Raw genomic sequence first — 26,402 nt, 5'->3', positions numbered from 1 at the left:
TAATGAATGGTATTTTATTATGGAGAGTCCATAATAAAGTGATTTGATTCCATTCAGGATTTTAATTTCCCAGATATTAACTGGGATTTGTGGATTGGTCACACACACACTAGCAAGGCTTTTGTGGATTTATTGGAGGATTGTTTTGTACAGCAGCATGTTCGGAAGGCAACCAGAAGGGGTAATCCTCTGATCTGCTTATCAGTAGTGATTCTTCATGCATTAATAATCTGCAGATAAAGGAACCACTAGGTGGCAGTGATCACAGCGTACTGAAGTGGAATTTACTCAAAGAGGTAACTACGATCTACAGTGGGACCAACTGATGATGTTACCAACAGAAAATTCAAAATGGGAGGCATTCCAAGAATTAATCTTGGAAGCTACTAGGCTTTTCATACCAACTAAGAAATATTGTTCAAGGTTTACGCCTAAATGGATGTCAGATGAACTAATGAGACATGTGGCAGAGAAGAAAAATGCATGGGCTACATATAAATTAACAGGTGAAAAAGAAGCCTGTGATAGATATAAGCTGGTCTGTAACCAAGTCACAAAGGAGGTTAGGCAGGAAAAGGCAGATTACAAGAAATATTTAGTAAAGGATGCAAAAAACAGCAAAGAGCTCTTTACTTATATAAACTCTAGGAGGAAGGGGATGAATCAGATTGGTCCACTTGATATCGATGGTTCAACTGTTGATGATCCTGCTCAGGTAGCTAACAAACTAAATGAGTATTTTGCATCTACATTCACACAGGAGGAGTTATTCAGGGAGGAAAATGCCAGAGGTGAATTGAACTCTGGCAGTGAGCCAGATGATTTTGTAATAACTCAGAGTAAAGGAGGAGAAATTGTTGAAGATAAACATAAGAAAGGCACCTGTGGTGGATGGGATCTATCCAGTTATATTAAAGGAGGTGGCAAAGGCAGTAAGTAAACCTTTACCCATAATTATGAGAGCTTCCTTGGACTCAGGTGAAGTACCCATGGACCGCAGATGTGCAAATGTGACCCCAATTCACAAAGGAGGTCAAATGGCGACACAAGTAATTATAGACCTGTTAGTTTAACTTCTGTTCCAGGGAAATTAATGGAGGCACTGGTTAAAGAAGCACTGCAGGATCATCTAGACAAGACCTCAGTTATAGTTCTGACACAACATGGGTTTGTTAAGGGGAAGTCTTGTCTGACTAATTTGATTGGATACTATGATGTAGTCACAAAGGAACCGGATGCAAAGAATAATTTTGATATCGTATATTTGGATCTTAGAAAGGCTTTTGACACTGTTGCACATGAAAGACTGCTGCACAAATTGGAGCAATGTGGCATTGGAGGCAAATTGCTGCTATGGATAAAGGGATGGTTGAGTGGGAGAATACAGAAAGTGGTAATCAATGGACACAGCTCTTTGTGGACTAATGTTATTAGTGGAGTCCCCAGGGTTCAGTGTTGGGTCCATTGTTGTTTTCTGTATTTATTAATGATACTGGTATATCAGGCTTAATGTCCAAGTTTGTAGACAATACGAAGGTCGGCAGGGTTGTTGGGCGCCTCCGTAGCCCAGTGGGAAGGAGCAGCAGTGCGTAACACACGCTTCTTGATTAGACTGGGGTTCGAACCCGTCACCACCAAATACGGAGGATGCGGAAAGGTCAAGGAATGACCACCGCATTTCCCGGAGCAATATGGCCTTAGTTGCTAATGCTCCTAAAAACCAAATAACAACAATAACAATAACAGCAGGGTTGTTAATGACAGTACACTGCTGCCACAGGATCTAGAAAAGTTGAGCAGATAGGCTGAGAGGTAGCAACTGAAGTTTAACATTGACAAATGTAAAGTACTACATATGGGAAGCAGTAACCCCAGAGTAATGTATCAACTGTGTGTTACTACACTGACAATGGTAGAGAATGAAAAAGACCTGGGGGTAATTGTGCAGGCAGATATGAAGTTTTCTGAGCAGTGCAGACAGTCTGCAAGAGTAGTTCATGGTGTCTTGTCAATGGTATACAGGAATGTTTCTAGCATGGATAAGGAGGTGATTATCCCCTTGTATAAGGCAATGGTCAGGCCACAGCTTGATTACTGCTGTATACAGGTCTGGAGGCCTCATTTTAAGAAGGATGTAGAGCTGCTGGAATGAGTACAGAGAAGGGCAACAAGATTAGTGAATGGAACAAAGGGTTGCTCTTACAAAAAAAAAGCTTAAGTTTTGCAAATTACAGTGTCTAGAGACTAGGCACCTGCAAGGCGATCTGATTGAGGTGTATAAAGCCTTGAATGGTTTGAGCATGCTTAATGCTGATTGGTTTCTTCCTCTTGCTCATAATCGCCTGAGAGGGCATAAATTCAAATTTAGGAAAGACAGTTGTAGGATAGATGTGTGGAAGTTTGCCTTTAGTCAGCAGGTGGTTGATTGCTGGAACAAACTTCCATCTATTGTTATAGAAGTTGATAGCTTAAATAGATTAAGGACAGAACTAGACAAACATTTGGAGTGAGTGGATGGGTGAAATGAGAAGGGTTGTTTATTTATTTATTTATTTTTTTTTTTGGCTGATGCTATATAAGCTTGCTTTCATGCATCATGTGCCTTTACTAATGCTAATACCATCAAATCTTCTGGAAATAGAATTGTTGAACTCCAATCTGAAACTGTTGATCATTAATACATAGTCTATGAATTTTATTATTATTATTATTAGCCATATGGTGCAAGGAAGCCCGAGGCTTATGCTGCACCAGCCAAAAAAAAAAAATTCCCGAGTTACTCTGAGAGAGAGAGAGAGAGAAAGGAATCACCAAGAAAGAGAAGAATGATGATGTTTTACCTTGCAGAATATTTTAGTGTTTTTTTTTTTTTGTTTTTTTTTTTTAATCTAGAAGGTTTAGTCAACATTTTCCTTTGTTTTTTTCTGTAAGTTATTCATCTGGGACAAGCTATTTGGTGAAGAAATCATTGAGTCACTTGTCCAGCAGGTGAGTGTGAGGTGATAGTATCACTGTGTAATGAGGTAAGACCAAATTCTTGATTGTGGATGTCGATTTGTTGATAGAGGTTGGTCACAGCATCTCTTTTGGCATTGATGGTTCTTGTAGTGCATATTTTATTTATTTTCTTTTCTTTTTTTTTTTTTTTCTGTTAACATTCTGTAATATAAATATTTAAAAAAAAAACATTACCTTAGATTTGAAATGTCCAAATAAATTCAGTGAAGAATTATCTGCATGCATCCAGTATTTTTAGATAAGTATCTGCTGTATTTTTATTCATCATAAATGTCAATTTCAATGCATTTATGATGAATTTTTATAAGATAATTTTAATATTTTCCTTGGTAATTTAAATTTGGATGAATTAGGATTTTTTTTTTTTTTTTTTCCATCTTTTAAGATGTTGTACATGGCTATATTTTTTATTATAAACTTTACCTTGAAAATATTGAAAAAGTAATAATAGGCTTAATACTATATTACTATATCTATTATTTTTTATGAAGCTTTCATTCAAGTTGTACAAATTCATAAAATAATCCTGAAATGTTCATAAATTATATACATTCAGCAATTAAAGATGCATTGTTTTTTGACATTTACCTACTATTGTATTTAGTTAATTTTTTTATTTATTATTTTTTGGGATTTCAACATGAATTATATTTGTATGAATATATTGCATTTCTGAGAGTTAAAAATTTAGTATTTAGTACTGTGTTGAAACATTTTTTTTTATATAAATCTAAGTTTAATTTTCTTGTAGAGCCTCTCTATCACATCGTACATACAAAAGAAACATTGATCGTTCATCATTTTCACATAAATGTGACACCTGTGGAAAGCTGTTTCAGAAGCCAAGTCAACTTGTGAGACATAATCGTATACATACAGGTATAGAACATTACCTAGTAGTAGTAATTTAATTGTGAAATATTTTAAAACTGATGGATAATATCTTAGTTATTATTTAATTTTTTATTATATACAATGTTGTTTCATTTTAAAAGATCATATTTCTTAATTAATTAAATAATATCATATTTTAATTAGTAATGAGTTGGTTAGTGTAAGTAGCCATCTCATCCAGCAGTGATCATTACATTCATGACTCTGCTGCTTCTCATTGTAAAACATCTGCCAGTGGTGCCTTTAAACTGGAATAGTTTTGGGAGCAATTATACATTAGGTTGTAGTGTTTGACAGTAAAGCTGTCTGGGTCCATAGTACAATAAATAATATTAAAAAATTTAATTGAGTAAAGGATAAAGAATTTTTTATTTAAATTCTCATTCTTGAAATATTTCAGGACAAGTATAATATGAGTGGTGCATGAAATGTTGACACATTTGTCTCATCAGTTAAAACTGAGCTGTTAGTTGAATTTCATTCAAAGTTGGTGGTAGTTTACATTAGTTGCTGGAAAATTCGCTAGAGAAGAGCAATGAGTCACAGCACTTTATGTGCTCATGAATCCTCCATATTCCCATCAGTAAGCAAAATCGGATCTCACAGCTGGGAGGAAGAACTTGTGCTTTTTTTTTTTTTTTTTTTTTTTTTTTGCCAAAACAAAGAGTGTATCTGCTACATAGAGAAGGTTTTGGGCTTTTTTGAAATTATTGGGCATCTGCAAGGAATACTTCATTTATTCCAGCAGTTGTGAAGCAGAAGGCTGCATAAAGGAATGAAAATGTCCTTGCACAGCAGCTAGTGTTCATTCTCCAGAGTTTTTATGCCAATAAAATCAAAATCATTCTCCAGAAAACATTGAAGCCCTCTTTGTTGCAATACAGTGTAGTCTTGGAAGGCATACAAGAAAAGCAGCTTGTGAACTTGGAATGTTTTAACTTTTAGTTCAACAAATACTTCAATTGGATTTGAAAATTTTCCCTTACAGGATTAACGTTGCTATATAAACTTTCTGGAAATGATAAGCAAAGTAGACTTCAGTTCTTTGAATGAGCAGTGGGGAGAAATGCAGTGTTATACAACATTTAGTGTAAAGCTGAAGCTTATTTTCATTTATACAGCACTGTGAACAAGGAGAATATACAATTTTGGGCAACAGAACTGCCCCACCAACTTCATGGGTAAAGTGATGTCTGGGTATCCCTTTCAAGTCATGCTTTAATCGGACCCTTCTTTTCAATGAAACAGTCAACTCATAGCAGTACCCATATATGCTTCAAAGTGACTTTCTGCTGCTTCTCATGGCAACTCATCTTCTCACGGACACCCAGTGGTTTATGCAAGATGGTGGCATGCCACATAATGTCAAGTTGGACGTTTTATGCACTGTTTTTGCCCCTCCCATAATGTTATACTATTATCCTGATTGTCAGAACTTTAGGTAGTTTTGACCACCTCTGAGTCCAGACTTGAAACCTATGTGACTTTTTCTTGTGGGTTTTCTTGAAGGAGAAGTTGTTCCATAGAAGACCTGCTACATTCATGAACTTGCAAGCCATGATTGTTCAGCTATTTAGCAAAAAATGATGAAGACATATCATTATGTAATTATAAACATGGTGTACACTTTTAGGAACTTTTTTGTCAAAGTGGAGGACATATTGGATATGTGGTAAAATATGAATGTTTTCAAAAAATCTGAGCATGAAAATTCATAACATTAACAGTTAACGAATAAATGAGTTTCCTAAGAAACATTTAAATGTGTCAACATTTTGTGCACCATTCTGTATAATACTGAAAGATCCTTTTTTTTTTTTTTTCTCTCTGTTTTAAACTGCCAACTTTATTCACTTTCAGTGTTATGAAATTGTTATACTCTTTGTTTACTCAAATCAGTTCAGTTTATTAATCCTTATATAACTTTTTTCTTACATCTGGTAAAGTTTCTCTTCATTATCCTAATGCATGTGGATATGTTTATCTATCAAACTGCAACTAGGTTTAATAGATAAAAATATTTATCTATCTAATATCTGTCTAGCATTTACCTGGTAGTTTTATCTACCTAATGGTAGATAAAACTACCAGGTAAATCTCCATTCTCCATTTTTTAAACACTTCTAACTTTACTCTTCCAGATACAGTTATCCCCTGTTATAGCATGGTTCACTCAACACTTAATTAATTCACAATTACTGTGAGTAATTGTGCAGTCAGATATGAAGTTTTCTGAGAAATGAAGACAGGCTGCCAGGGCAGGTCATGGGGTTTTGTCAATGATATATAGGAATTTTACTAGCAGGGAAAAGGAGGTGATTGTCCCTCTATATAAGGCAATGGTCAGGCCACGCCTTGAGTACTGTACAAGTCTGGAGGCCTCATTTTAGGAAGGATGTAGATTTGCTTGAGCGTGTACAGAGAAAGGCAACAAGATTGGTGAGGGGAATGAAGGGATCTTCTTACCAAGAGAGGCTTAAGTTCTGCAAATTGCAGTGGCTGGAGACTAGGTACCTGCGCAATGATCTGATTGAGGTGTATAAGGCCTTGAATGGGTTGAGCACGTTGAATTCTGATAGGATCTTTCCACTTGTTCAGATTACGAACCTAAGTGGGCATAAATTCAAATTAAGAAAAGACAGATGTAGAATAGATGTGCGGAAATTTGCCTTTAGCCAGCGGGTGGTTAATTGCTGGAACAAACTTCCATCTGTCATTGTTGAAGTTGATAGGTTAAATAAATTTGAAGCCATTTGGAGGAGGGAATGGTGTGATTTTTTTTTTTTTTTTTTTTGGCTGATGCTGCATAAGCTTGCAGCATCAGCACACTTGCTTTCTTGCATCACATGCCACTACTACTACTACTTTTTCACTTAGTATTCTGTATTTTTTGATATCTTCTCCAGAGTTCTGCCATTCTATTCTGTGCTATTCTGTTCCGCCAGAATAGCACTAGTCACTCCAACAACCATGAGAATTACCCAATAGCAGGTGCTTCAGTAGTCGAAAAAAAAAAAATAAATAAATAAAATAAATTAATTAATTCTCTTCAGTCTTATTTTTCAATCAACTGTAATTTGCATTGCATGCCCTCAAAGGTCTGTTCTTTGATTTTCACTCCAGAATAGTCCATCTCTGTATTTTTCTTCCTTCTACCACTGGCATGCTGTTAACATGCAGGGTATTCTTCCTGGGAGATTACGCATACAGGTCCTGAATCTTTTGCATCATATATTAGAAAATAGTCAGTTTTACAAAATATATACAAAATAAAATAAGTATACAAAAGTATACAAAATAAAATAAGAAGTTTAATATTTGTATTCAGGTGCTCTGAGGTTATTTCTTTTCTGTGCAAGAATGTGTTAAATCAAAATAATAAAGTGGCAAAATAATTTACTCTACTGTTTTATGTCATAGTTACTTGAACAAAATACAAAAGCTGTTAGCTTGAAATTATATGCGCGTGTGTGTAAGGAGAGTTAAATTTGGTGTTTTGTGAAAACATCTGTTGAAGTGTTATTGTTTGATATATTGACTATTATAGATTTGCAACTGAATTAGTGAAATGATGTGTCATCCTTAAAAGATATCATTTTATGTATATCAAATGGTTGCATTATTATAGTAAGTTTAACAGAAAAAAACAGTATATAATAAATTAATCTTCCTCTTTATTAGTTTTTTTCTGCAATACATTTCAGTCTTCAGGGCCATCATTAGCTATGGATGGGAACCAACCCTGGCACACCTAAGTACAAACATTAACTACAAGAATATTAAACATTAAACAGTATGTTAAACTCAAACAGAAATATAATGTTCTATCTTTCCTTAAATTCCCAAATTATGCATCTTAATGCACAAAACTGCATTTACAATAGAAAGAAAAGACAAAACTACATTTACAATAGAAAGAAATATAAATAAAATATCTGTAAGTATAAAAGAGTGCATGAAAAGGCATTGTCCATTTCCAATGTCTTTTATAATTGTGTTCATTATATTGTGATCAAAGAAATGCTATATAAAAAATAAATGAATATATGATTTGAAAAATAAATAATTATACAGTGCAGTAAATAAATAAATAAAAACTGCTACAGCTCTAATAGGTTACTTTGACTTTTCAGTCATCCTGTAGTACTTTGTGTATTATTGTTCAAGTAATAATCTATAATTCACTGAAAAAAAAAAAAAAAATGAATAATTGATGTTTAATATATGTATGTTGTTAATCAAGTGCAGTATTTTTTATTTTTTCCTTACACATATAGTGTTTTTTTTATGAACATAATTGTAACATGAATAATTATTATAATTTTGAGTAATGCATCCCTTAAAAAGTCCATTAAACATAGAGGATGTACTTTTAGAATCAGTATAGGATGTGAAAATAATGAAAAATGTTTTCATAAACAAACCTGATTCTGAATGGTTATGTAGCTATAGATGTTTGAATTTTAAAAAATGGCTATGGAGTTGCGATGGTTTAAAATAATAAATATGAATAGGGGATACATACCAGTATTGAAGTAAAATGTTTTTATTAAGTACATTTTGCTTATTCTTGTTTATTTTTTTGATTAGTATTAGTATTAATAATAGCCATATGGTGCAAGGAAGCCTAAGGCTTATTAATAAATAATAAAAGAATTTGAATTTTGCCAAACTGTCAGCCTCAACCAATTCATATAGGTAACTTATTCCAGTAATTAATAACTCGCTGGCTAAAATAAAACTTCCTGCAATCCTGTTTAAACATCTCCCCCCCTGTAACTTGAATTTATGGCCCCTGGTTCTAGAATCATTTATAACTGTAAAATATTTTTCATACACATTCATTTTACTTTTGCCTCTCAGAGCCTTAAACACCTCAATCAAGTCTTCTCTAAGGTGCCTAGTTTCCAAGCTGTACAACTCACATATATTCAAAGTCTTTCCTCATACAGATGCCCTTTTGCCGATCTCAGGAGAGTTACAGTCTTTGGACCCTTTCAAGAAGCTCTATCTTTTTTTAGGTGCGGTCTCCACACTTGAACATAGTATTCCAAGTGTGGTCTAACAATAGCCTTATATAATGGGATTATGATGTCTACAATGCTTGGAGAACTTCACATCTGACCGTATTGAACTCCCAAATCCCTTTCTTCCACTACTGACTTTAATGTATGTATATGATTAATAATATACATATTGTTGTGCAATATTTTTTATTTTTTCCTTACACATATGTTTTTTTATGCACATAATTGTAACATGAATAATTATTATAATTTTGAGTAGAAAAATGCATCCCTTAAAAAGCCCATACTGACTTCAGTTCAATTCCACCAAGTGTACGAGTTACTTTGGGGTTGCTGTTCCCCAGGTGTAAGACCTTGCATTTGCCACTTTTCTGACCATCTCTGAAGCCTATCCAGGTCACTCTGAAGAAGCTCTGCTTGGAAATGATCATTAACTACTCCACCAATCTTTACATCATCTGCAAATTTAGACATCACACCCTCAATCCCTTCATCGATGTTATTTAAGAAAATCAAAAACAGCAGTGATCCCAATACCGATCCTTGGGGAACCCCACTTCTTACATTAACCCAATCTGAAGAATAGTCATTTATTACAACCCTTTGCCTCCTGGCCTGAAGCCATCCTGCCATCCATTTAAGGATTTTCCCTGTGATTCCAACCTGTTCCAGCTTATAAAGTAACTGTTCATGTCGGACTGAGTCAAATGCGTTGCTGAAATCTAAATAAACAATGTCGAAATTATTTCCTAAATCCAGCTCATGAGTGATCCTGTCAAAATAGCTAACCAGATTTGTTAAACACGGTTTTCCCTTTACAAAACCATGCTGCGTATCCTTCAGAATTCCATTTCTATCAAAATGATCCTGAATTCCACCTTTGATCATTGCCTCCATGATTTTCCCTACTACTGAAGTTAGACTGACCGGTCGTTATTTTCCACTACACTCTTGGAACCACTTTTATGTATTGGAAATATATTGGCACTTTTCCAATCCAATCGAATCTTTCCCGAGTCCAGTGATGCTCTCATAATTAGCCTTAATGGTTCAGTGCACTCATTGCCACTTCCCTTAAAATTATAGGGTATATATCATCAACCCCAAGAGCCTTACTCGTCTGTAGGCTCAAATTTTTTCATTAAATAATCATCTGAAATTTCAGTATCATTAATTACATATTTTTCAGCTTCACTCCTATAATTTCTCATTGACAACAAATGGTTTTCTTCTGTAAATATTGATGCAAAGTAACTGTTGAGTTCATCTGCAACATCAGGGCTATCTAATACTACCCCACATCCATTACATAAGGGTCCGATCTGCTTTGCATTATATATGTGAAGAATTCCTTATCCCCACACTTTGTTCTCTTTGCCTGTGATTTCTCATAATCTGCCTTTGCTAACCTAACCTTTTCTGTGATAATATTACAGATCAATTTGTAGCTGTTATAAGCTTCTGTTATTTTTCTATGCCATCTTTTTCTGCTCAAGTAATCTGGCAACTTCATTATTCATCCAACTTGGAATCCTCCTCATGGAATTTTTAATGGTATATACGCATTCAAGGCTTCTGTGATTAATGTTTTAAAAGTATACCATAATTCAATTGTATTCTCTCTCTATGCAATATCTACCTAGTTAATAAAGGCCATGTAGCACCTTAAGCTACCGTAATTTCCTTTCCTGAAATTATAACCCATTCCTTTGCCTTTAACTACTGCTACCTCTCTCTTTATTGTCCACTGTAGAACTCTGTGATCACTTCCTGCTACTGGATCTTGCACTGTATGTTCGTGTCGTCTGGTTCATGGGTAATGATCAGGTCTAGAATTCTATTGTTGTGTAGATTTTATTTTATTGTTTTTTATTTTTTTACCATTGAAAACTCTATAGTCAATTTTTAAAATTCAGTAGGTCCATAACCCATTCAGAATCAGGCACATGTTTATATGAACTTATTTTGTTGTTTTCAGTTTCTGGATTGATCCTGAAAGCTTGGCCCACATCTTATATAACACCCTGTATATATTTTTTATCTCTGAGTTTAATTTAGTTTTTGGTATATATATTCTTATTTGCTATTTTTTTACATGTAGGTGAAAGGCCTTTTAAGTGCAAGATCTGTGATAAGGCATTTAATCAGAAAGGTGCACTTCAAATTCACATGACAAAGCATAGCGGAGAACGGCCACATCGCTGTGAATTTTGTCCTGCTGCCTTTTCGCAACGTGGAAACTTGAGAGCTCACATTCAGAGAGTCCACACACTAGCTGATGAAAATAACCAAACACTTTATCAATGTGATGAATGTAGTTGTGTCTTCCGTAAACTGGGTAGTTTAAATGCGCACATGAGCGTATGCATTATGGCGATATGCAGGCATCTGGTCGTGAAGATGAAGGTGATTCCATGATGCTCAAGAAAACAGTCATCCAGAAGTTCAGAAAGTAGAGGAAACACTCCAACAGATTTTTGAGCTTTCCAGGCAAGTAAATCAGAATTCTGAAGATACTCAACATGAATCAAAGAAATAAGTGATGAAAAAGGTAGTGCTGATATACTGCAACAAGCACTTGAAAACAGTGGGCTTGCTCCTAAGGATGCAAATAATACCAAAGAAAATGGTAATAAAAGGGAGGCTGCATCCAAACCTATGGTAATGACTGTAGCAGATACTGCAACAGGTACTCTGAAGAGACATATCATTAGAAAAGTAGGTGGTGTTAGATGGCATCAATGCATATATTGTACTAAAGAATTTAAAAAGCCTAGTGATGTAGTCAGGCATATTCGAATTCATACACATGAAAAACCTTATAAGTGTAGTCAGTGCTTTCGTTCTTTTGCAGTTAAAAGTACCCTTACTGCACATCTTCGAACTCATACAGGTATCAAAGAATTTCATTGTGAAACATGTAATAAAATGTTTTCAACGCAAGGTAGCTTAAAAGTTCATTCACGGCTTCATACCGTGCCAAACCATTTAGTTGTTCATACTGTGAGAAACAATTAGAACTTCTGGCCATCGGAAAAGTCATATGATGTCTCATATGAAAGATGCCACACAACGAAAACCAAAAGAACAACAAAGTCACAAAATAAAATGGATCTCTCAATTCCTGATATTCCCCTACAGGAACCTATTTTAATTACTGATAATGGTCTTCTTCAAACAACTTACAAAAAATAGTTCTCTTTATAATCAGTACATTGATGAAGAAAATAGTGTAATTCGTCCACACAAATGTTCTTACTGTTCACGAACTTTCAAAAGATCCAGTCATTTAAAACAACATATCCGGTCCCACACAGGTGAAAAACCCTATAAATGCTCTCAATGTATGAGGAATTTTGTATCCAGTGGAGCATTAAAAGCTCATACTAGATCTCACTCAGGTATTAAGGCTTATAAATGTGTAGTTTGTTCTGCAGCATTTACCACTAATGGGTCTCTTAAGCGTCATATGTGCACTCATAGTGAGATGCGTCCATATATGTGTCCATACTGTCAGAAAACCTTCAAAACTAGTATGAATTGTAAAAAACATATGAAAACTCATGCACATGAATTAATCTTACCAGGAGATACATCACGTGTTACAATTACAGTGGTTGGAGATGGAACTCAAGAAACTCATGTAGATGAAGTTACAGGAACTGCTGTAGAGACTGTTTACAGCTCATGAACTGTCAGGTCAAATTATCGAAAATTTGAGTGAAATCACTACAGCAGATATTCGCCCAAGAGCACAACCAGAAACAACACCTGTTACAGTTACAATGGAACCGCAATGCCTTCTTCAAGAAGCTGCTCTAACAGCACAAGCTTTTACTACTAGAGAAACTCTTACTCAGGTAAGAATTGTACTGGTCTTTGAATAAAGAATACATGGTAGTCCATAAGTAAGGAAACTATTTTGAATACTGCTGATGTAAATATGTATGAGTTATTTGAAAAGTAGTTTATAAGTTTTTTTTTTTTTTTTTTTATTACTGTTTCAGAATAATTTGAACATAGGAAAAGTACCATGAGCCTTACAATGAAGGAGGGATTGAAATTGTAATGTGCATGAAAAATATAAAAATGCTAAAGAAGTGGCACACTGGTTCAAGAAGTTTTTTGAACATAAACCACCCACAATCAAGACCATAAAGCAAATTGCAAAGAAGTTTGATGAAGTGAGAACTGCACAATGTACCAAAACCTGATAGATCTTGTATTTCAAAGACATATGCCAATTTAGAACTTGTAAGAGAGAAGATATTGAAAGAAGTTCAAATAAATCTCAACGTTATTGAAGTTTAGAATTTAAAATACCTAAAACAGTTTAAATGGAAACATAAAGAAAAAATTTATCATCCCATGTTGCTATAAAGTTTGGATGAGGGATGACTCAGATAGGAGATTGGAATTTGCTGAACAGATTTTTTTTTTTTTTTTGGCCATTAGTGTTACAAATCTAGATATCATTGACAATGTTTTGTGAATTGATGAAGCCACATTTAGACTAAATGGTACTGTTAAGTGTGTTTATTTCTCTCTTAATAACACCCATGTATTCTTAACGAGGATTTAAATGCTCCTGGTTTTGACAGTCTTTGCTGGAATTTGAACAGAAAGTGTTCTCAGACTTCTTTTCTTTGAGGGAACTGTGACAGGACAAAGCTACCCGACATGCCAAAAGACAAAATCATTCTATTAATACAGTCCAAAATCAGTTTTTAGCATTGCTTTTTTTTTTTTTTTTATGAGAATTTCAGAACATTTCTGAGAAATTGTGTTTTGCAGTTTGTTGCTATGTCCACAAAAGATTACAGTTTTGTAAAGGCCAAAATGACAGCCATATTGACCAGATATTGCAATTTTTTTTATTAGTTTATGCCTGCTCTTTTTATTGTATTAGCATTAATTAAATGGAAATGTATATTTAAAATAGTATTAAATAATATTGTTATATACAGCCAAACATGTTTCCTTACTTACAGACCACCCTGTATATTTCAAAACATTTCTTTTTCTGTCTTTTTTTTTTTTTTTATAAATATCATATTAAATATCATATTTACTTTACTTTTTTGTTTATGGGCATGCAGATGCTTGTCATCATTTTGCCTGGTATCATCATGCTGCTATAAATTCAGGCCTTTATCAAGGTTAATAGTGCTTTTACCTGATATTGAAGTAAGATTTGTAATATTCTCATCATGCAACGTAATATTAATGATGTTTTTATTTTTTCACACTGCAGCCATACAATAATGGCTTGATTGAAGAAAATGAATAAGGAATTCTCTTAGTAAAATTTAGTGTGTTGAAGGTGAACACATAAATGTGAAAATTTGTGTTGAAGGTTTGAAAATATTTGTCTACCCAGCTAACATTTTTTGAAGTTGAAATTAGAAAGTACCACTCCCCAAAAGCCGTTTTTCTCAAAGTTTGCGTATGCTAGAACAGTGCTTCTCAAAATTTTTTGGCTGCAGAACATTCTATATGCCTAAATATTCTGCAGAACCTAATATCTTTTATAAAAATAAAAACAGTAATAAATTAAAGTCATTATTACAATATTACATGTATTAAATAAAAATCAGTGATCAAAAATTAATGGAATAGTTGCAGAACTTCGGGGCTCAATTTGTTGAACCTGGGGGGGGGGAATCGTGAACACACTTTGAAAACCACTGCTCTATGAAACTTGGATATTTCTTAATTCATTAGCTTATTGTTAACACAACACAAGTCCTGTTATTCAGCATCTATGGGGATTGGAAGGTTCTGGTTGCATGAATTTGATAGTTGAATGAGCTTACTTGCATAGGTGTCTATACTATAAGAGTAATATTCATCGAAGCACTTGGGAAAAAAGAAAACACTAAACTATAACAAAAACAGCAAATTTCTGCTGCAATAAAGGTTGAACTTGCCAAAGTGTGATTCTGCTTTATGTATCAAGCCAACTATTAAAATAAAATAGGACAAGAAAAGACCAAGCAATATTACCATTAACACCATGGGCACATAATTCTCATGCCCAAGAGATGCACACTCACCAAGGAATGAGCACCATTTTTATAATAAATAGAAAATAGCCGGGAATTCATAAGTGCTAACTCTTCAAATGAACATCAGTGCTTGTGAATCCCAAAAAAAGTTCTTATTCCAGTCATTGGCTTGAATCCAGTAAAATGTCAATGGATGTCCCTACAACATTTTGCTGGATGGTGGTGAATGACTGCATTACAATCTTTTTTTTTTTTTTTTTTGGAGTTCACAAGTGCTGATGAGTAGTGCTTCTGTATATAACAGTTTCTAATACAAGGATGGGGGTCATGTGTTCATGCTACTGAAGGCAAGTATTGCTTTGTCTCTTATTTTTATTTTATTAAGTGGCTTGGTATAAAGGAGCAAAATCTCATCCAGCCAAGTTCAACCTTAACTGCAGCAGGAATTTGCTGTATTTGTTACATGGTTTAGTGTTTTTTTTTTTTTTTTTTTTTTTTTTCGTAAGTCTTCAGTGATTTTACCACATTGGTCCCCATCGTAAAGTTATTATTAATGCTCTTCTAACTGAAATTATTCTTATAGATACCTGTACTGTACAATGAAATGCTGTAATGTGAAGTTAAACTTCTTATTATACTTCTTGAAATTATCAGCGTACTTTATATTATACATTGTTGAAGAGCTAAGGCTGTACTTTGTCATAAGTACGGTACAATTTTATATATATACCGGGTGGCTATAAAATAGGTTTCCCTATTCAGGAGACCCTAATGTCAAAACGGTTAGAGATAGACCTGAGAAAATTGGTGGGCATGTCATTTAGGGTATGGGGAAGCGATTTGTAGAAGAAAAAAAATTAGTTCAAATTTCTGCCACCAGGGAAAATTGGCACTGTAAACATGAGATGGAATACTTAACTTAGGATTAGATTTTAACATCAGAACTTAGAAATCTACAGATATTGTTCTATGTGCTTTCCGTCACGTGAGATGACATTCTGAAAACGGAGGACTGCGTGCATCTCATTGGGGATGTTAGCTACATGCTGTTTAATGCTTGCTTTCAAAAGGTAACAGTGATTTGAAACTTCTTCAACTGTTAGACAATTGCAATTCTGGAAGTTCTGTTCATGTAGGCATTCATGTTTATGTAATTTAATAGAGGGATGAATGTCCAGGGTTGGACGAGGGGGTCTAATTACCAAGAATTTGTTTTTTTCAAAACTGAGTGCTAATTTATTGTCATGCAACCAATTTTGTAAATGTATTACATCCGGTTGTAAATCTAATGCCATTTTTGTAAGGTTCTTTCCAATTGTATATAAGATTAAATCATCAGCAATACGAAATGCACCCCCATATCCTTTGGCTGGTAGGGAATTTCACTGTAAACACCATACAGTCTGGATGATATTCTTCACCACGTCTACGGGAAATCGTCTGTCTCCCATCAGAGCCATGAAGGTTGAATTTCTTCACATCCAAGAAAATAACTGAAAATAAAAATTAATCGGGCCTTTTTCATTTTTTGTGTGAGGAGGGGCTTCTTCTTAGAACAATGAGCTACAAGTCTATTTTTGAAGAGACGTCTTCTGACTGTTACTGCACTTGCTATCACTCCTGTATGTTCTTCCCATTCTCTTTTCAGCTCAGACGAAGAAGCTTTATGGTTTTTAAGGCAAAAGCACTTTGATGTAGGGACTCGTTTGTGTCCGGTTCCTTTTTTCCTATCAGCAGAACCAGTATTCTTGAGTTTGGAAATAAATCTACTGACTGTCGACTGATTACAAGATACTGTAAGCAATATGAAGGGAAGAACATCCTACTTCACATAAAGCAACGATAGCACTCTTTCTTCTTGGCATCAACTGCATGTAACTCGCCATCCTGACACAAGCTAGGAATGACTGCAACCCTTGCAGAGCATGTTGGCGCCTCCATAGCCAGGTGGGCAGGAGCAGCAGTGCGTAGCACATGCTTCTTGATTAGACCGGGGGTTCGAGCCCATGCCCACCAAATACGGAGGATGTAGAAAGGTCAGGGAATGACCACTGCATATCCCCGGAGCAGTATGGCCTTAGTTGCTAATGCTCCTAAAAACCAAATAATAAAATAACAGCAGAGCATGCTTATATAGCTGAAAGTAACAGCTGATGCAATATTACATCATCACCTCCATGTGTCGATCTTATCTGATGCAATCTGTAAGAAATATTCCATATACTTATATTATTTGGACAACAATTACAATTTTAAGGGATGATGCACTTTCTTTGAACACCAGTGTATATATATATAATATATATATAGTTATTATAGTAAAAGTATAATATATACTATAGAGGTACTGAATATGTATATAAACATAACAGTATACAGTGGGCCGTAAGGCCAAAATAATTTAAAGACTAAGATAGATTAAATACATGTATAGTAGATAACACACACACACATGTATATATATATATATTTTTTTTTTTTCCAGTTTTCTACAAATATCGAGTTTCTGTTTAAGCTTAAAACAAGATGCTTACATTTACCGCTAACTATCCAATATTTTTTGTATACCATAAGGTATGGTCTGCAGTATGATTATATAAACACACTTGCCCAAGTAACTGATACTTTAATCATGGCAGCTGTGCAAAGGAGGATGGGCTTCAATAGTCACCTTTTCGTTTAATGTAAACAGTAAATATAATATTTTCCAAGTTTCTAAAAAAAAAAATTTCAAGCTAATTAAACATTGTTTTTATTTAATATATTTTGTAATTTTTAGTAATTTAATTCACCATCTCTCTTTGCTACCGGGTAGGTAGTGCAACATTCCTTTTTTTTTTAATACACAATTTTTAAAATGTGCCAGTGCATGCACATTCCAGATGGATGCTGCATAGCTAGGCATTTGCCTTATATCACAGACTTTTCCCCCATGTTATCTGTCCCTCTTTCATCAAAAAGCAAAAACAAACATAACAGAGTAAAATCATCTCTCTCTCTCTCTCTCTCTCTCTCTCTCTCTCTCTCTCTCTCTCTCTCTCTCTCTCTCTCTCTCTCTCTCTCTCTCTCTCTCTCTCTCTCATTCAAAACCTCAAGGAATTGCAATGAGCTCTCACAGAAACCCAGTTTGAAAACGTGCTAGATAAGAAGTTGCAAACTCATGGTAAAATCCTCCTAGTTATTCAAGTATATCCTCCAATAGCCTGATTATACGTAAACTGGTTTATTAAAAACAGGAAATGTATTACCTTATAATAAAAATTACTTTAGAAATTAGCTTTGCTTCTCAAAAGACTGCCTTTATCATAATCTCCTAGTCATTTTGAACTTGGTTACAGGCAGAGGACATTTCAGTAATTGAATGACAAGAAAAAAATATTTTTTTTAAGTTCTACCAGCAGGAAATGGTACTATACATTGTGCAGTAGTTGCAAGCTATGGTGTAGGATTTATTCAGATTGCAAATGGTATCCACATTAGATATTAATGTTTGTCAAACTGCTCAATGTAATGCCCACTGACAATAAAAATTTAGTGGAAATATAGAATCACATAGTTAATTGTCACTCATAAAAATTCATTTGGAATGTCCTTAAAATGCCATGTTATTGTTGTCTTTTACATCTTCCAGCATTTCATTGTTATCCCAATACTCTTTGTCCTTTAAATAATCCCATGACTGAAAATTGCAGGCATTAAGGAAGTTATGTGGACGTTGAGAAACAGGATGAAGCAGTTGTGTCACTGGGTGAGTAATATGCTGTGGCAGTGCTCCTTACTGCATCAAAATCACAGTGTGTGGGCAGCCTCTACTTTGGCGCCTCCGTAGCCAGGTGGGAAGGAGCAGCAGTGCGTAGCACACGCTTCTTGATTAGACCGGGGTTCAAGCCCGTCACCACCAAATACAGAGGATGCGGAAAGGTCAGGGAATGACCACCGCATATCCCCGGAGCAATATGGCCTTAGTTGCTAATGCTCCTAAAAACCAAATAACAAACAACAAACAACAAGCCTCTACTTTGAAGGTTGGGAATAATGTGCTGGGTGAGAATTTCATGGTATTGTGCACTAGTTATGGTACATGTTACGGAATCGTGTCATTGAACCTCCTGAATGATTGTAGCAGCAAAACTATACCACACAGTAACATATAAGAAATGTGGTGTAATGTCACTGAATACATCTGCATTGCTTTGATGAAATTTCACTGTATTGCCCATACATTACTGTAATTTGCAGTTTAGCATCTTATATCTGACAATTCTGGGTGTACATATTGGGCTTCATTGGCCCACAGAATGTTCCAAGACCAATTACTTGTACTGTCCACCTAGCCAGAAATAAAAATCTCATCAATTGTCCCTCAAAAACTGGTCTCCTTCTGTTATGGCATACAGACAAACTAGTCAACTCCTCAAACTTCTGTATCATATTGCATAACTAATTTTGTGACAGAGACCCACATCTTAATCTTTTTCATTGGTGGTATTCACAAAGAAAAGCCAAAGAACTGCTATTGTTTTGATAATATGGTTTAACCAGAATGCACAATCCATCAATACAATTCCCATGGTGACAGCACCATTTTCCCCTTGTAACATTTTTCCCTTTATGGATATTTTTTTTCTCCACGTCATTTCCTTTCTGCACTGCTTGGCTGTCATCCATGCTAAATTTCAGCTCTGTGTGTTTAGTTATGATCACTTTGTATTTCTGAAAATAATTATTTAATATATTAATATTTGGTTTAGAGCTGCAGTTTTTTCTTTATATTGATATTTTACAAGAATAAAATATTTAGCTTATTTTTTTATCTTTCAGGAAAATTTACACCAGTTACAACAGAGTTTAAATCAACAAGTATTTGAAAGCCAGCAGCACCTTAATACAGATTTAGAACAAACAGCACTTCATACTCAAACAACAAGTTTTGAACAAACGCAAAATAATTTTTTCACTCAAACATTTACGCAGTTATCAGGAGCTGGATTTACACAGAATCAGTTTACATTACAGGTAAGTAAACCGAGATGTTTCAAGTATCATATGTGTATAGTACGTATTACCATATCATATGCATTATTCGATACTTGCCTTTACCAAGAAGATTGAATAAACTTTGTGTTGGGCCATAGTAGAAATCAAATTTTAGTTAAAAAAAAAAAAAAAAAAAAAGATTTTTACTAGTTTCACAAAATTTTTAGTATTTATTTGGCAGTGAAGGGTTTTTTTCCTTTGCTGGTGCTAGTGTCTTTCTGCTCAGCAACTCTAATTATAAGCTGTTCTTAGCATATCTAGCTATACATTGTGAGATGTACTGCAATTATGACATGGATCGGTAAAATAAATTTTAACTCAAAGTAACATTATTTTTGCCGTGGAAGAGTCCTTTCATTCTAATACCCATATGTTTAATCAGATTTCTTCCTTTTTCTACCCTCAAAAATCAGAGATGGCATCTTAAACAAATTTGTTTCCTAGATAACCTTGACTAGTCAGTTTTAAAAATTTTGTTCAGTGTGGACTTGAATGATATTTGCAAAACCTCTTTGCTGCTGAATGCCATTTGTTAATTTCTTAGTCAATAGTCATTTTCAGAATTACTGTGACAGGTGCAATTTGGCCTTCATTGCCCTTGTGCCAATAAACTTCCATTTAAACCAACCAACCTTAGTCAATAGACTAATAACTGACTGTATAACTAGTAAGTTTTACAAGAGTACTTCTGATGAAGCACTTCTTGAGTCAACTGCAAATGCAGAGAGCACATCCTTTGTAACAGTATATTGGATAATTTATTTGCCCAAACATTTACATAGTTTTTAGGTGCTGGTTCACATTACAAGTAAGTAAACGGAATTGTCTTGAGTGTTATCATTATATGTACATTGCATATTGGGAAAGGGTACTCTGACACTCATTTATAGAGGTCTGGGTTTGGAGACTGGAGAATTTTTAAAAGATCTTTTCAGTCAGGGCTACACTAAACACAACCTGATTTTAGGTACATCGTATTCAGTTTTCCAATGTGACTGTTCTTCCAAATAGAGAAATTCCCACAATCAAAACTCTGTTTTATTGACAGAATTCAGTAAGGACTTCAGAAATTTTTCCATTTTAATTTGGATATTGGGACTGACTGGGTCAAAAATTTATAAAAATTTTACCCTGACCTGACAGTAAATATAATTTAAAAATGACCATATAGAAAAGTGTACTTTCTAGTAAAAAAAAAAAAATATATATATAATTTTCCAGTGCAAACCAATTATGACTTCCAGATGTGGAAGTTATAATTGGTTATAATTTGATCCACAGGCTGTATGATCAGTTTTAAACTGTTGGAAAGATGAACTTTATCATTCTATTCTGCCATCTTCTGATTCATCTCATTGAAGTTGTGCAGGTGATCTGGAGCATTGTTGATCTATCATGCTTTCTGTACAAAGTCATTCTTGTTCAGGTAAATCTTAACTATAAGACAGAAATCACGGCAGAACCAGCAGGTTCTGTCGTAATTTCTTGGGCCAGCAGAATCTTGTTCAAAGATCCTGCTGGCCCAGGCTTTCTTGTTTGACTTTCAAACTATAGGAAGCTACAGGAATTTTTTCAAATCTCTTGGGTTCCTATAGTGTTAAACAAGTTGTTTTCAACTCGTAATCCCAAGCAACATTGCCTCCCAGAAATTGGTTGATTCTTAGGTGGCTCATGATGTAGAAAGTTCTTTTTTGTGATGAATGTAATGTTGGGCATAGCCCTATTTCATCAATGTTTAAGACTTGTTTAGGACTGCATCTAAGCTTCTCAATAATTTGTGCAAACTCGTTTTATAAGTGAGCACTGTTACCAATTGGCAAAGAGTTATATTGTCGTTTCATGTTGATATTACTCTTCATCAGTTGGTAACAATGCTCACTAACTTACAACCAATTGAATTAGTATTAGTAAAGAGAAAAAAAAAATGCAAGGATGCCAGACTTTTGCTTCATCTGGAGTCAAAAAAAAAACTGTCTTTGCAACCTCTGTCCATCTTATCACATACCTGTGACCTCCATTCCAGAAGATGCTTATCCAGCTGCTCCTTAAATCTCGCTAGATTGTCACCCTCACTTACTCAGGGATGTAGCTTATACCAATAGCCTAATGCTAGCCAAATGTAAACTTTTCAAGGTCCACTCTATTAGCTTCCTCCAGTAATTTGTATTTACATTATTTCTGGCAGCCTCACACTGCTGAGTGGTTGTAATTTACATATATAACACACATAGATAGGTAACATTATGATGATAGATAAGAGAATAATTGTGTTAAGTAATGAATGCTGGTTATCAGAAACAATGGATATGAAAGTTGAACGATACTGAGGCCCACTGTATTAACAATATGATTCTCTGTAAACTTTCCCATGGCAGCTACTTTAGCAATCGCAGGAAAATTTCTCAAGACAGTAATGCGTTATAACTTCCATAGTGACAACGTTGTTTTGCCTTTCTGTAAATACTTATCTTTTTCAGTAATAAATAATCTTGTCATTTTACTACAAGCAGTTCTATATACTGTTAAATTTCAAAAGCTCAGCAAAAACCCAGATCCCATTGTTGCTAGATTTATATGGGTCTACTGTATTTTTATTAATTTGAAAGAAATGTTTCAGAATCCTGCTCTGTCAGAAAAATGGCTCAATATTAAAGATTTTAATTTCTCAGAATTTGTAAATGTTATGGAATTTAAAGAATTAAGGAAAAAGCTACATTTTCGCCAGACCATCTTATATACTTTATGAGATGGTCTGGCGAAAGTACATGCCACTTTCTATTCAAGTGTGTTTTATTATAAAATCTTGTATAATCTGAACATTTACACATCTCAATTTTTATATGCATTTTATTTTAAATATTTACATCACATGATCAGAGACAAAATTTTAATTTTCTTGAGGTGAATTTGAGGAGGCTTTCAGTTGTATAATAAAATAAGCTTTTTTGCTAACTAAATGATCAAAATATTGTTGGAAATCACATTTTAATTAAATAATATAGTAACTCTGATCTCTATGATCTCCGTAGACTGATAGTTAACAGCAGTAGCATGCTTTCCTATGAAATAAAGATTGGATTTAAATCCTACCTCTGTCATGCTTGTTGTGATTGTCCAAGTATTTTTTGATATGAGATATAAATAGTGTGATGTGATTTCAGCAACTGAATCACCTTAAAAACTAAAGACATACTACTTTACTACTAAGTACTATGCTGTGAAGTAGTATTGAATGTCTTGCAAAATAAATGATTTTATACACTGGTGTGCAAATCTTAAGAACCAACACACTTTTTAAAGGCTACAACCACAAAATCTTTACTTAAGGTACTCTTTACTGATGAGAATAGATTCAGTCTTAGCAGTGATTCTGGATGCAGCTAATCTGGTGAGAGGTTGGCACACGGTATCACCCTGCAAACATTATTGAAAGGGATCGATATGGCGGTCGAGGTGTTCTCGTCGGTGGAGGCGTTATCTTGGATAGATGTATACAACTCCAGATACTGGCAGGTGGTACTGTAACCGGTGCATGCTACTGTACTGAGGTAATCCTCCCCCGTGTGTGTCTGTTCCAAAGTGCCACTGGCCCCGAGTTTGTGTTTATGAATGATAACACCACACCCCATCGCACTGCAGCTGTTGATATGCTTTTGGAAAGTGAGGACATTGTTCACACGGATTGGCCTGCCCGTTCCGCCAATCTAAATCCCATCAAACACATATGGGATGCTCTGGGGAGATGCCTACCGGCACGTCCACGCCCACCAGAAAATGTTCACCAGCTAAAGATGGCGCTGACAGAGGAATGGACAATGTTACCACAAGAACTTATCAAAAAGATTGTTATAAGTATGGACAGGCAGTGCAAAGCCTGCATCGACATTAGGGGTCGCCATATCTCCTTCTGAGGACCACCTCTTCCCTTTGTTCCATCTTTGGCAGTGATGCATCTGTATCATGGCAGCCAGTGCTATGTTGCCATTTTTGAATAAGTCCCTCTGTACCGTTTTGTTTCCGTTGTTGTGTTGGTGTTGTTTCCTTCATCATTTCTGTACCTCATGAGATTCCTTTGGTATACTTTTCCCATATCCAAGACACTCCTATGAGAAGCTACAGGTCCTGACTGGTCCTTAAATTTTGCACACCAGTGTATGTTGCATATACACAATAACAGTGACATACAGTCTAGGAAATATTTAAAAAAAAAGTTTCTCTAGTTCTGCCTTGAATCTATTTAAGCTATCAGCTTCTACAACAACAGATGGAAGTTTGTTCCAACAATCAACCACCTGCTGGCTAAAGGCAAACTTCTGCACATCTGTCTTACAACTGTCTTTCCTCAATTTGAGTTTATGCCTTCTCAGGTGATTATTCTGAGTAAGAGGAAGAATCCCATCAGCATTAAGCATGCTCAAACCATTCAAGGCTTTATACACCTCAATCAGATCACCTTGCAGGTGTCTAGTCTCCAGACACTGTAATTGGCAAAACTTAAGCTTTTTTGTAAGAGCAACCCTTTGTTCCATTCACTAATCTTGTTGCCCTTCTCTGTACTCGTTCCGACAGTTCTACATCCTTCTTAAAATGAGGCCTTCAGACCTGTATACAGCAGTACTCAAGCTGTGGCCTGACCATTGCCTTATACAAGGGGATAATCACCTCCTTATCCATGCTAGAAACATTCCTGTATATCATTGACAAGACACCATGAGCTACTCTTGCAGACTGTCTGCACTGCTCAGAAAACTTCATATCTGCCTGCACAATTACCCCCAAGTCCTTTTCATTCTCTACCATTGTCGGTGTAGTACTACACAGTTGATACTTTACTCTGGGGTTACTGCTTCTTATATCAGTACTTTACATTTGTCAATGTTAAACTTAAGTTCCCACCTCTCAGCCCATCTGCTCAACTTTTCTAGATCCTGTGGCAGCAACGTACTGTTATTAGTGTCACTAACAACCCTGCTGACCTTCGTATTGTCTACAAACTTGAACATTAAGCCTGATATACCATCATCGGTATCATTATTAAATACAGAAAACAACAATGGACCCAACACTGAACCCTGAGGGACTCCACTAATAACATTAGTCCACAAAGAGCAGTGTCCATTGATTACCACTCTCTGTCTTCTCCCACTCAACCATTATTATTATTATTAGCATTAGCATTAGCATTAGTAGAGGCATTTGATGCAAGAAAGCAAGCTTATGCAGTATCAGCCAAAAAAAAAAAAAACCCCCACTTCCACTTCACCCCTCTGTTCGTTCAAAATACCTGTCCAGTTGAGCCTTAAACTTATTTAGGCTATCAACCTCCACTACAAGGGATGGAAGTCTATTCCACCAACCAACCACCCACTGGCTAAAGGCAAATTTCCGCACGTCTATCCTACATCTGTCTTTCCTAAATTTGAATTTATGCCCTCTCAGGTGATTATTCTGAGAAAGATGAAGAATCCCATTGGCATTGAGCATGCGCAAACCATTCAAGGCTTTATACACCTCTATCAGATCACCTCGCCAGTGCCTAGTCTCCAGACACTGTAATTTGCAAAACTTAAGCCTTTCTTCGTAAGAGCAACCCTTTGTTCCATTCACTAATCTTGTTGCCCTTCTCTGTACTCGTTCCAGCAGCTCTACATCCTTCTTGAAATGAGGCCTCCAGACCTGTATACAGTACTCTAGGTGTGGTCTGACCATTGCCTTATACAAGGGAATAATCACCTCCTTATCCCTGCTGGAAAAATTCCTGTATATCATTGACAATACTCCATGAGCTACTCTTGCAGCCCGTCTGCACTGCTCAGAGAACTTCATATCTGCCTGCACAACCACCCCCAAGTCCCTTTCATTCTCTACCACTGTCAGTGTAGTACCACAGAGTTGATACGTTGCTTTGGGGTTGCTGTTTCCCATGTGTAGTACTTTACATTTGTCAATGTTAAACTTCATTTGCCACCCTCTCAGCCCATCTGCTCAACCTTTCCAGATCCTGTTGCAGCAGCATAGTGTCAGTAGTGTCCTTGACAACCCTGCCAACCTTTGTATCGTCTGCAAACTTGGACATTAAGCTCGATATACCATCATCAATATCATTTATAAATACAGAAAACAATAATGGACCCAACACTGAGCCCTGAGGGACTCCACTAATAACATTAGTCCACGATGAGCAGTGTCCATTGATTACCACTCTCTGTCTTCTCCCCCTCAACCACCCCTTTATCCATAGCAGCAATTTGCCTCCAATGTCACACTGCTCCAGTTTGTGTAGCAGTCTTCCATGTGCAACAGTATCAAAAGCCTTTTTAAGATCCAAGTATATAATATCAAAGCTATTCCCTGCATCCAGTTCTTTTGTGACTGCATTATAGTATCCAATCAAATTGGTCAGGCAAGACTTCCCCTT

At 35.4% G+C, this 26,402-nt stretch overlaps 1 protein-coding gene across 1 annotated transcript in view; it reads left to right on the top strand.

The window, feature by feature from the left end:
* Window positions 1-26,402, top strand: part of LOC150082786 (zinc finger protein 236-like) — a 95,555-nt gene that overhangs the window by 30,323 nt on the left and 38,830 nt on the right. The window contains 8 exon segments of the mRNA XM_090378282.1: window positions 3,770-3,897; window positions 11,041-11,295; window positions 11,298-11,382; window positions 11,453-11,913; window positions 11,916-11,951; window positions 11,954-12,034; window positions 12,037-12,116; window positions 12,118-12,582. Coding sequence (XP_090234408.1) covers window positions 3,770-3,897; window positions 11,041-11,295; window positions 11,298-11,382; window positions 11,453-11,913; window positions 11,916-11,951; window positions 11,954-12,034; window positions 12,037-12,116; window positions 12,118-12,582 — 1,591 coding nt within the window.

This window comes from Mastigoproctus giganteus, chromosome 7 (genome assembly GCF_048544385.1).
Source record: "Mastigoproctus giganteus isolate SK-2022 chromosome 7, ASM4854438v1, whole genome shotgun sequence".
Taxonomy (NCBI): Eukaryota; Metazoa; Arthropoda; class Arachnida; order Uropygi; family Thelyphonidae; genus Mastigoproctus; species Mastigoproctus giganteus.
This window is presented reverse-complemented; position numbering and strand designations above follow the sequence as displayed.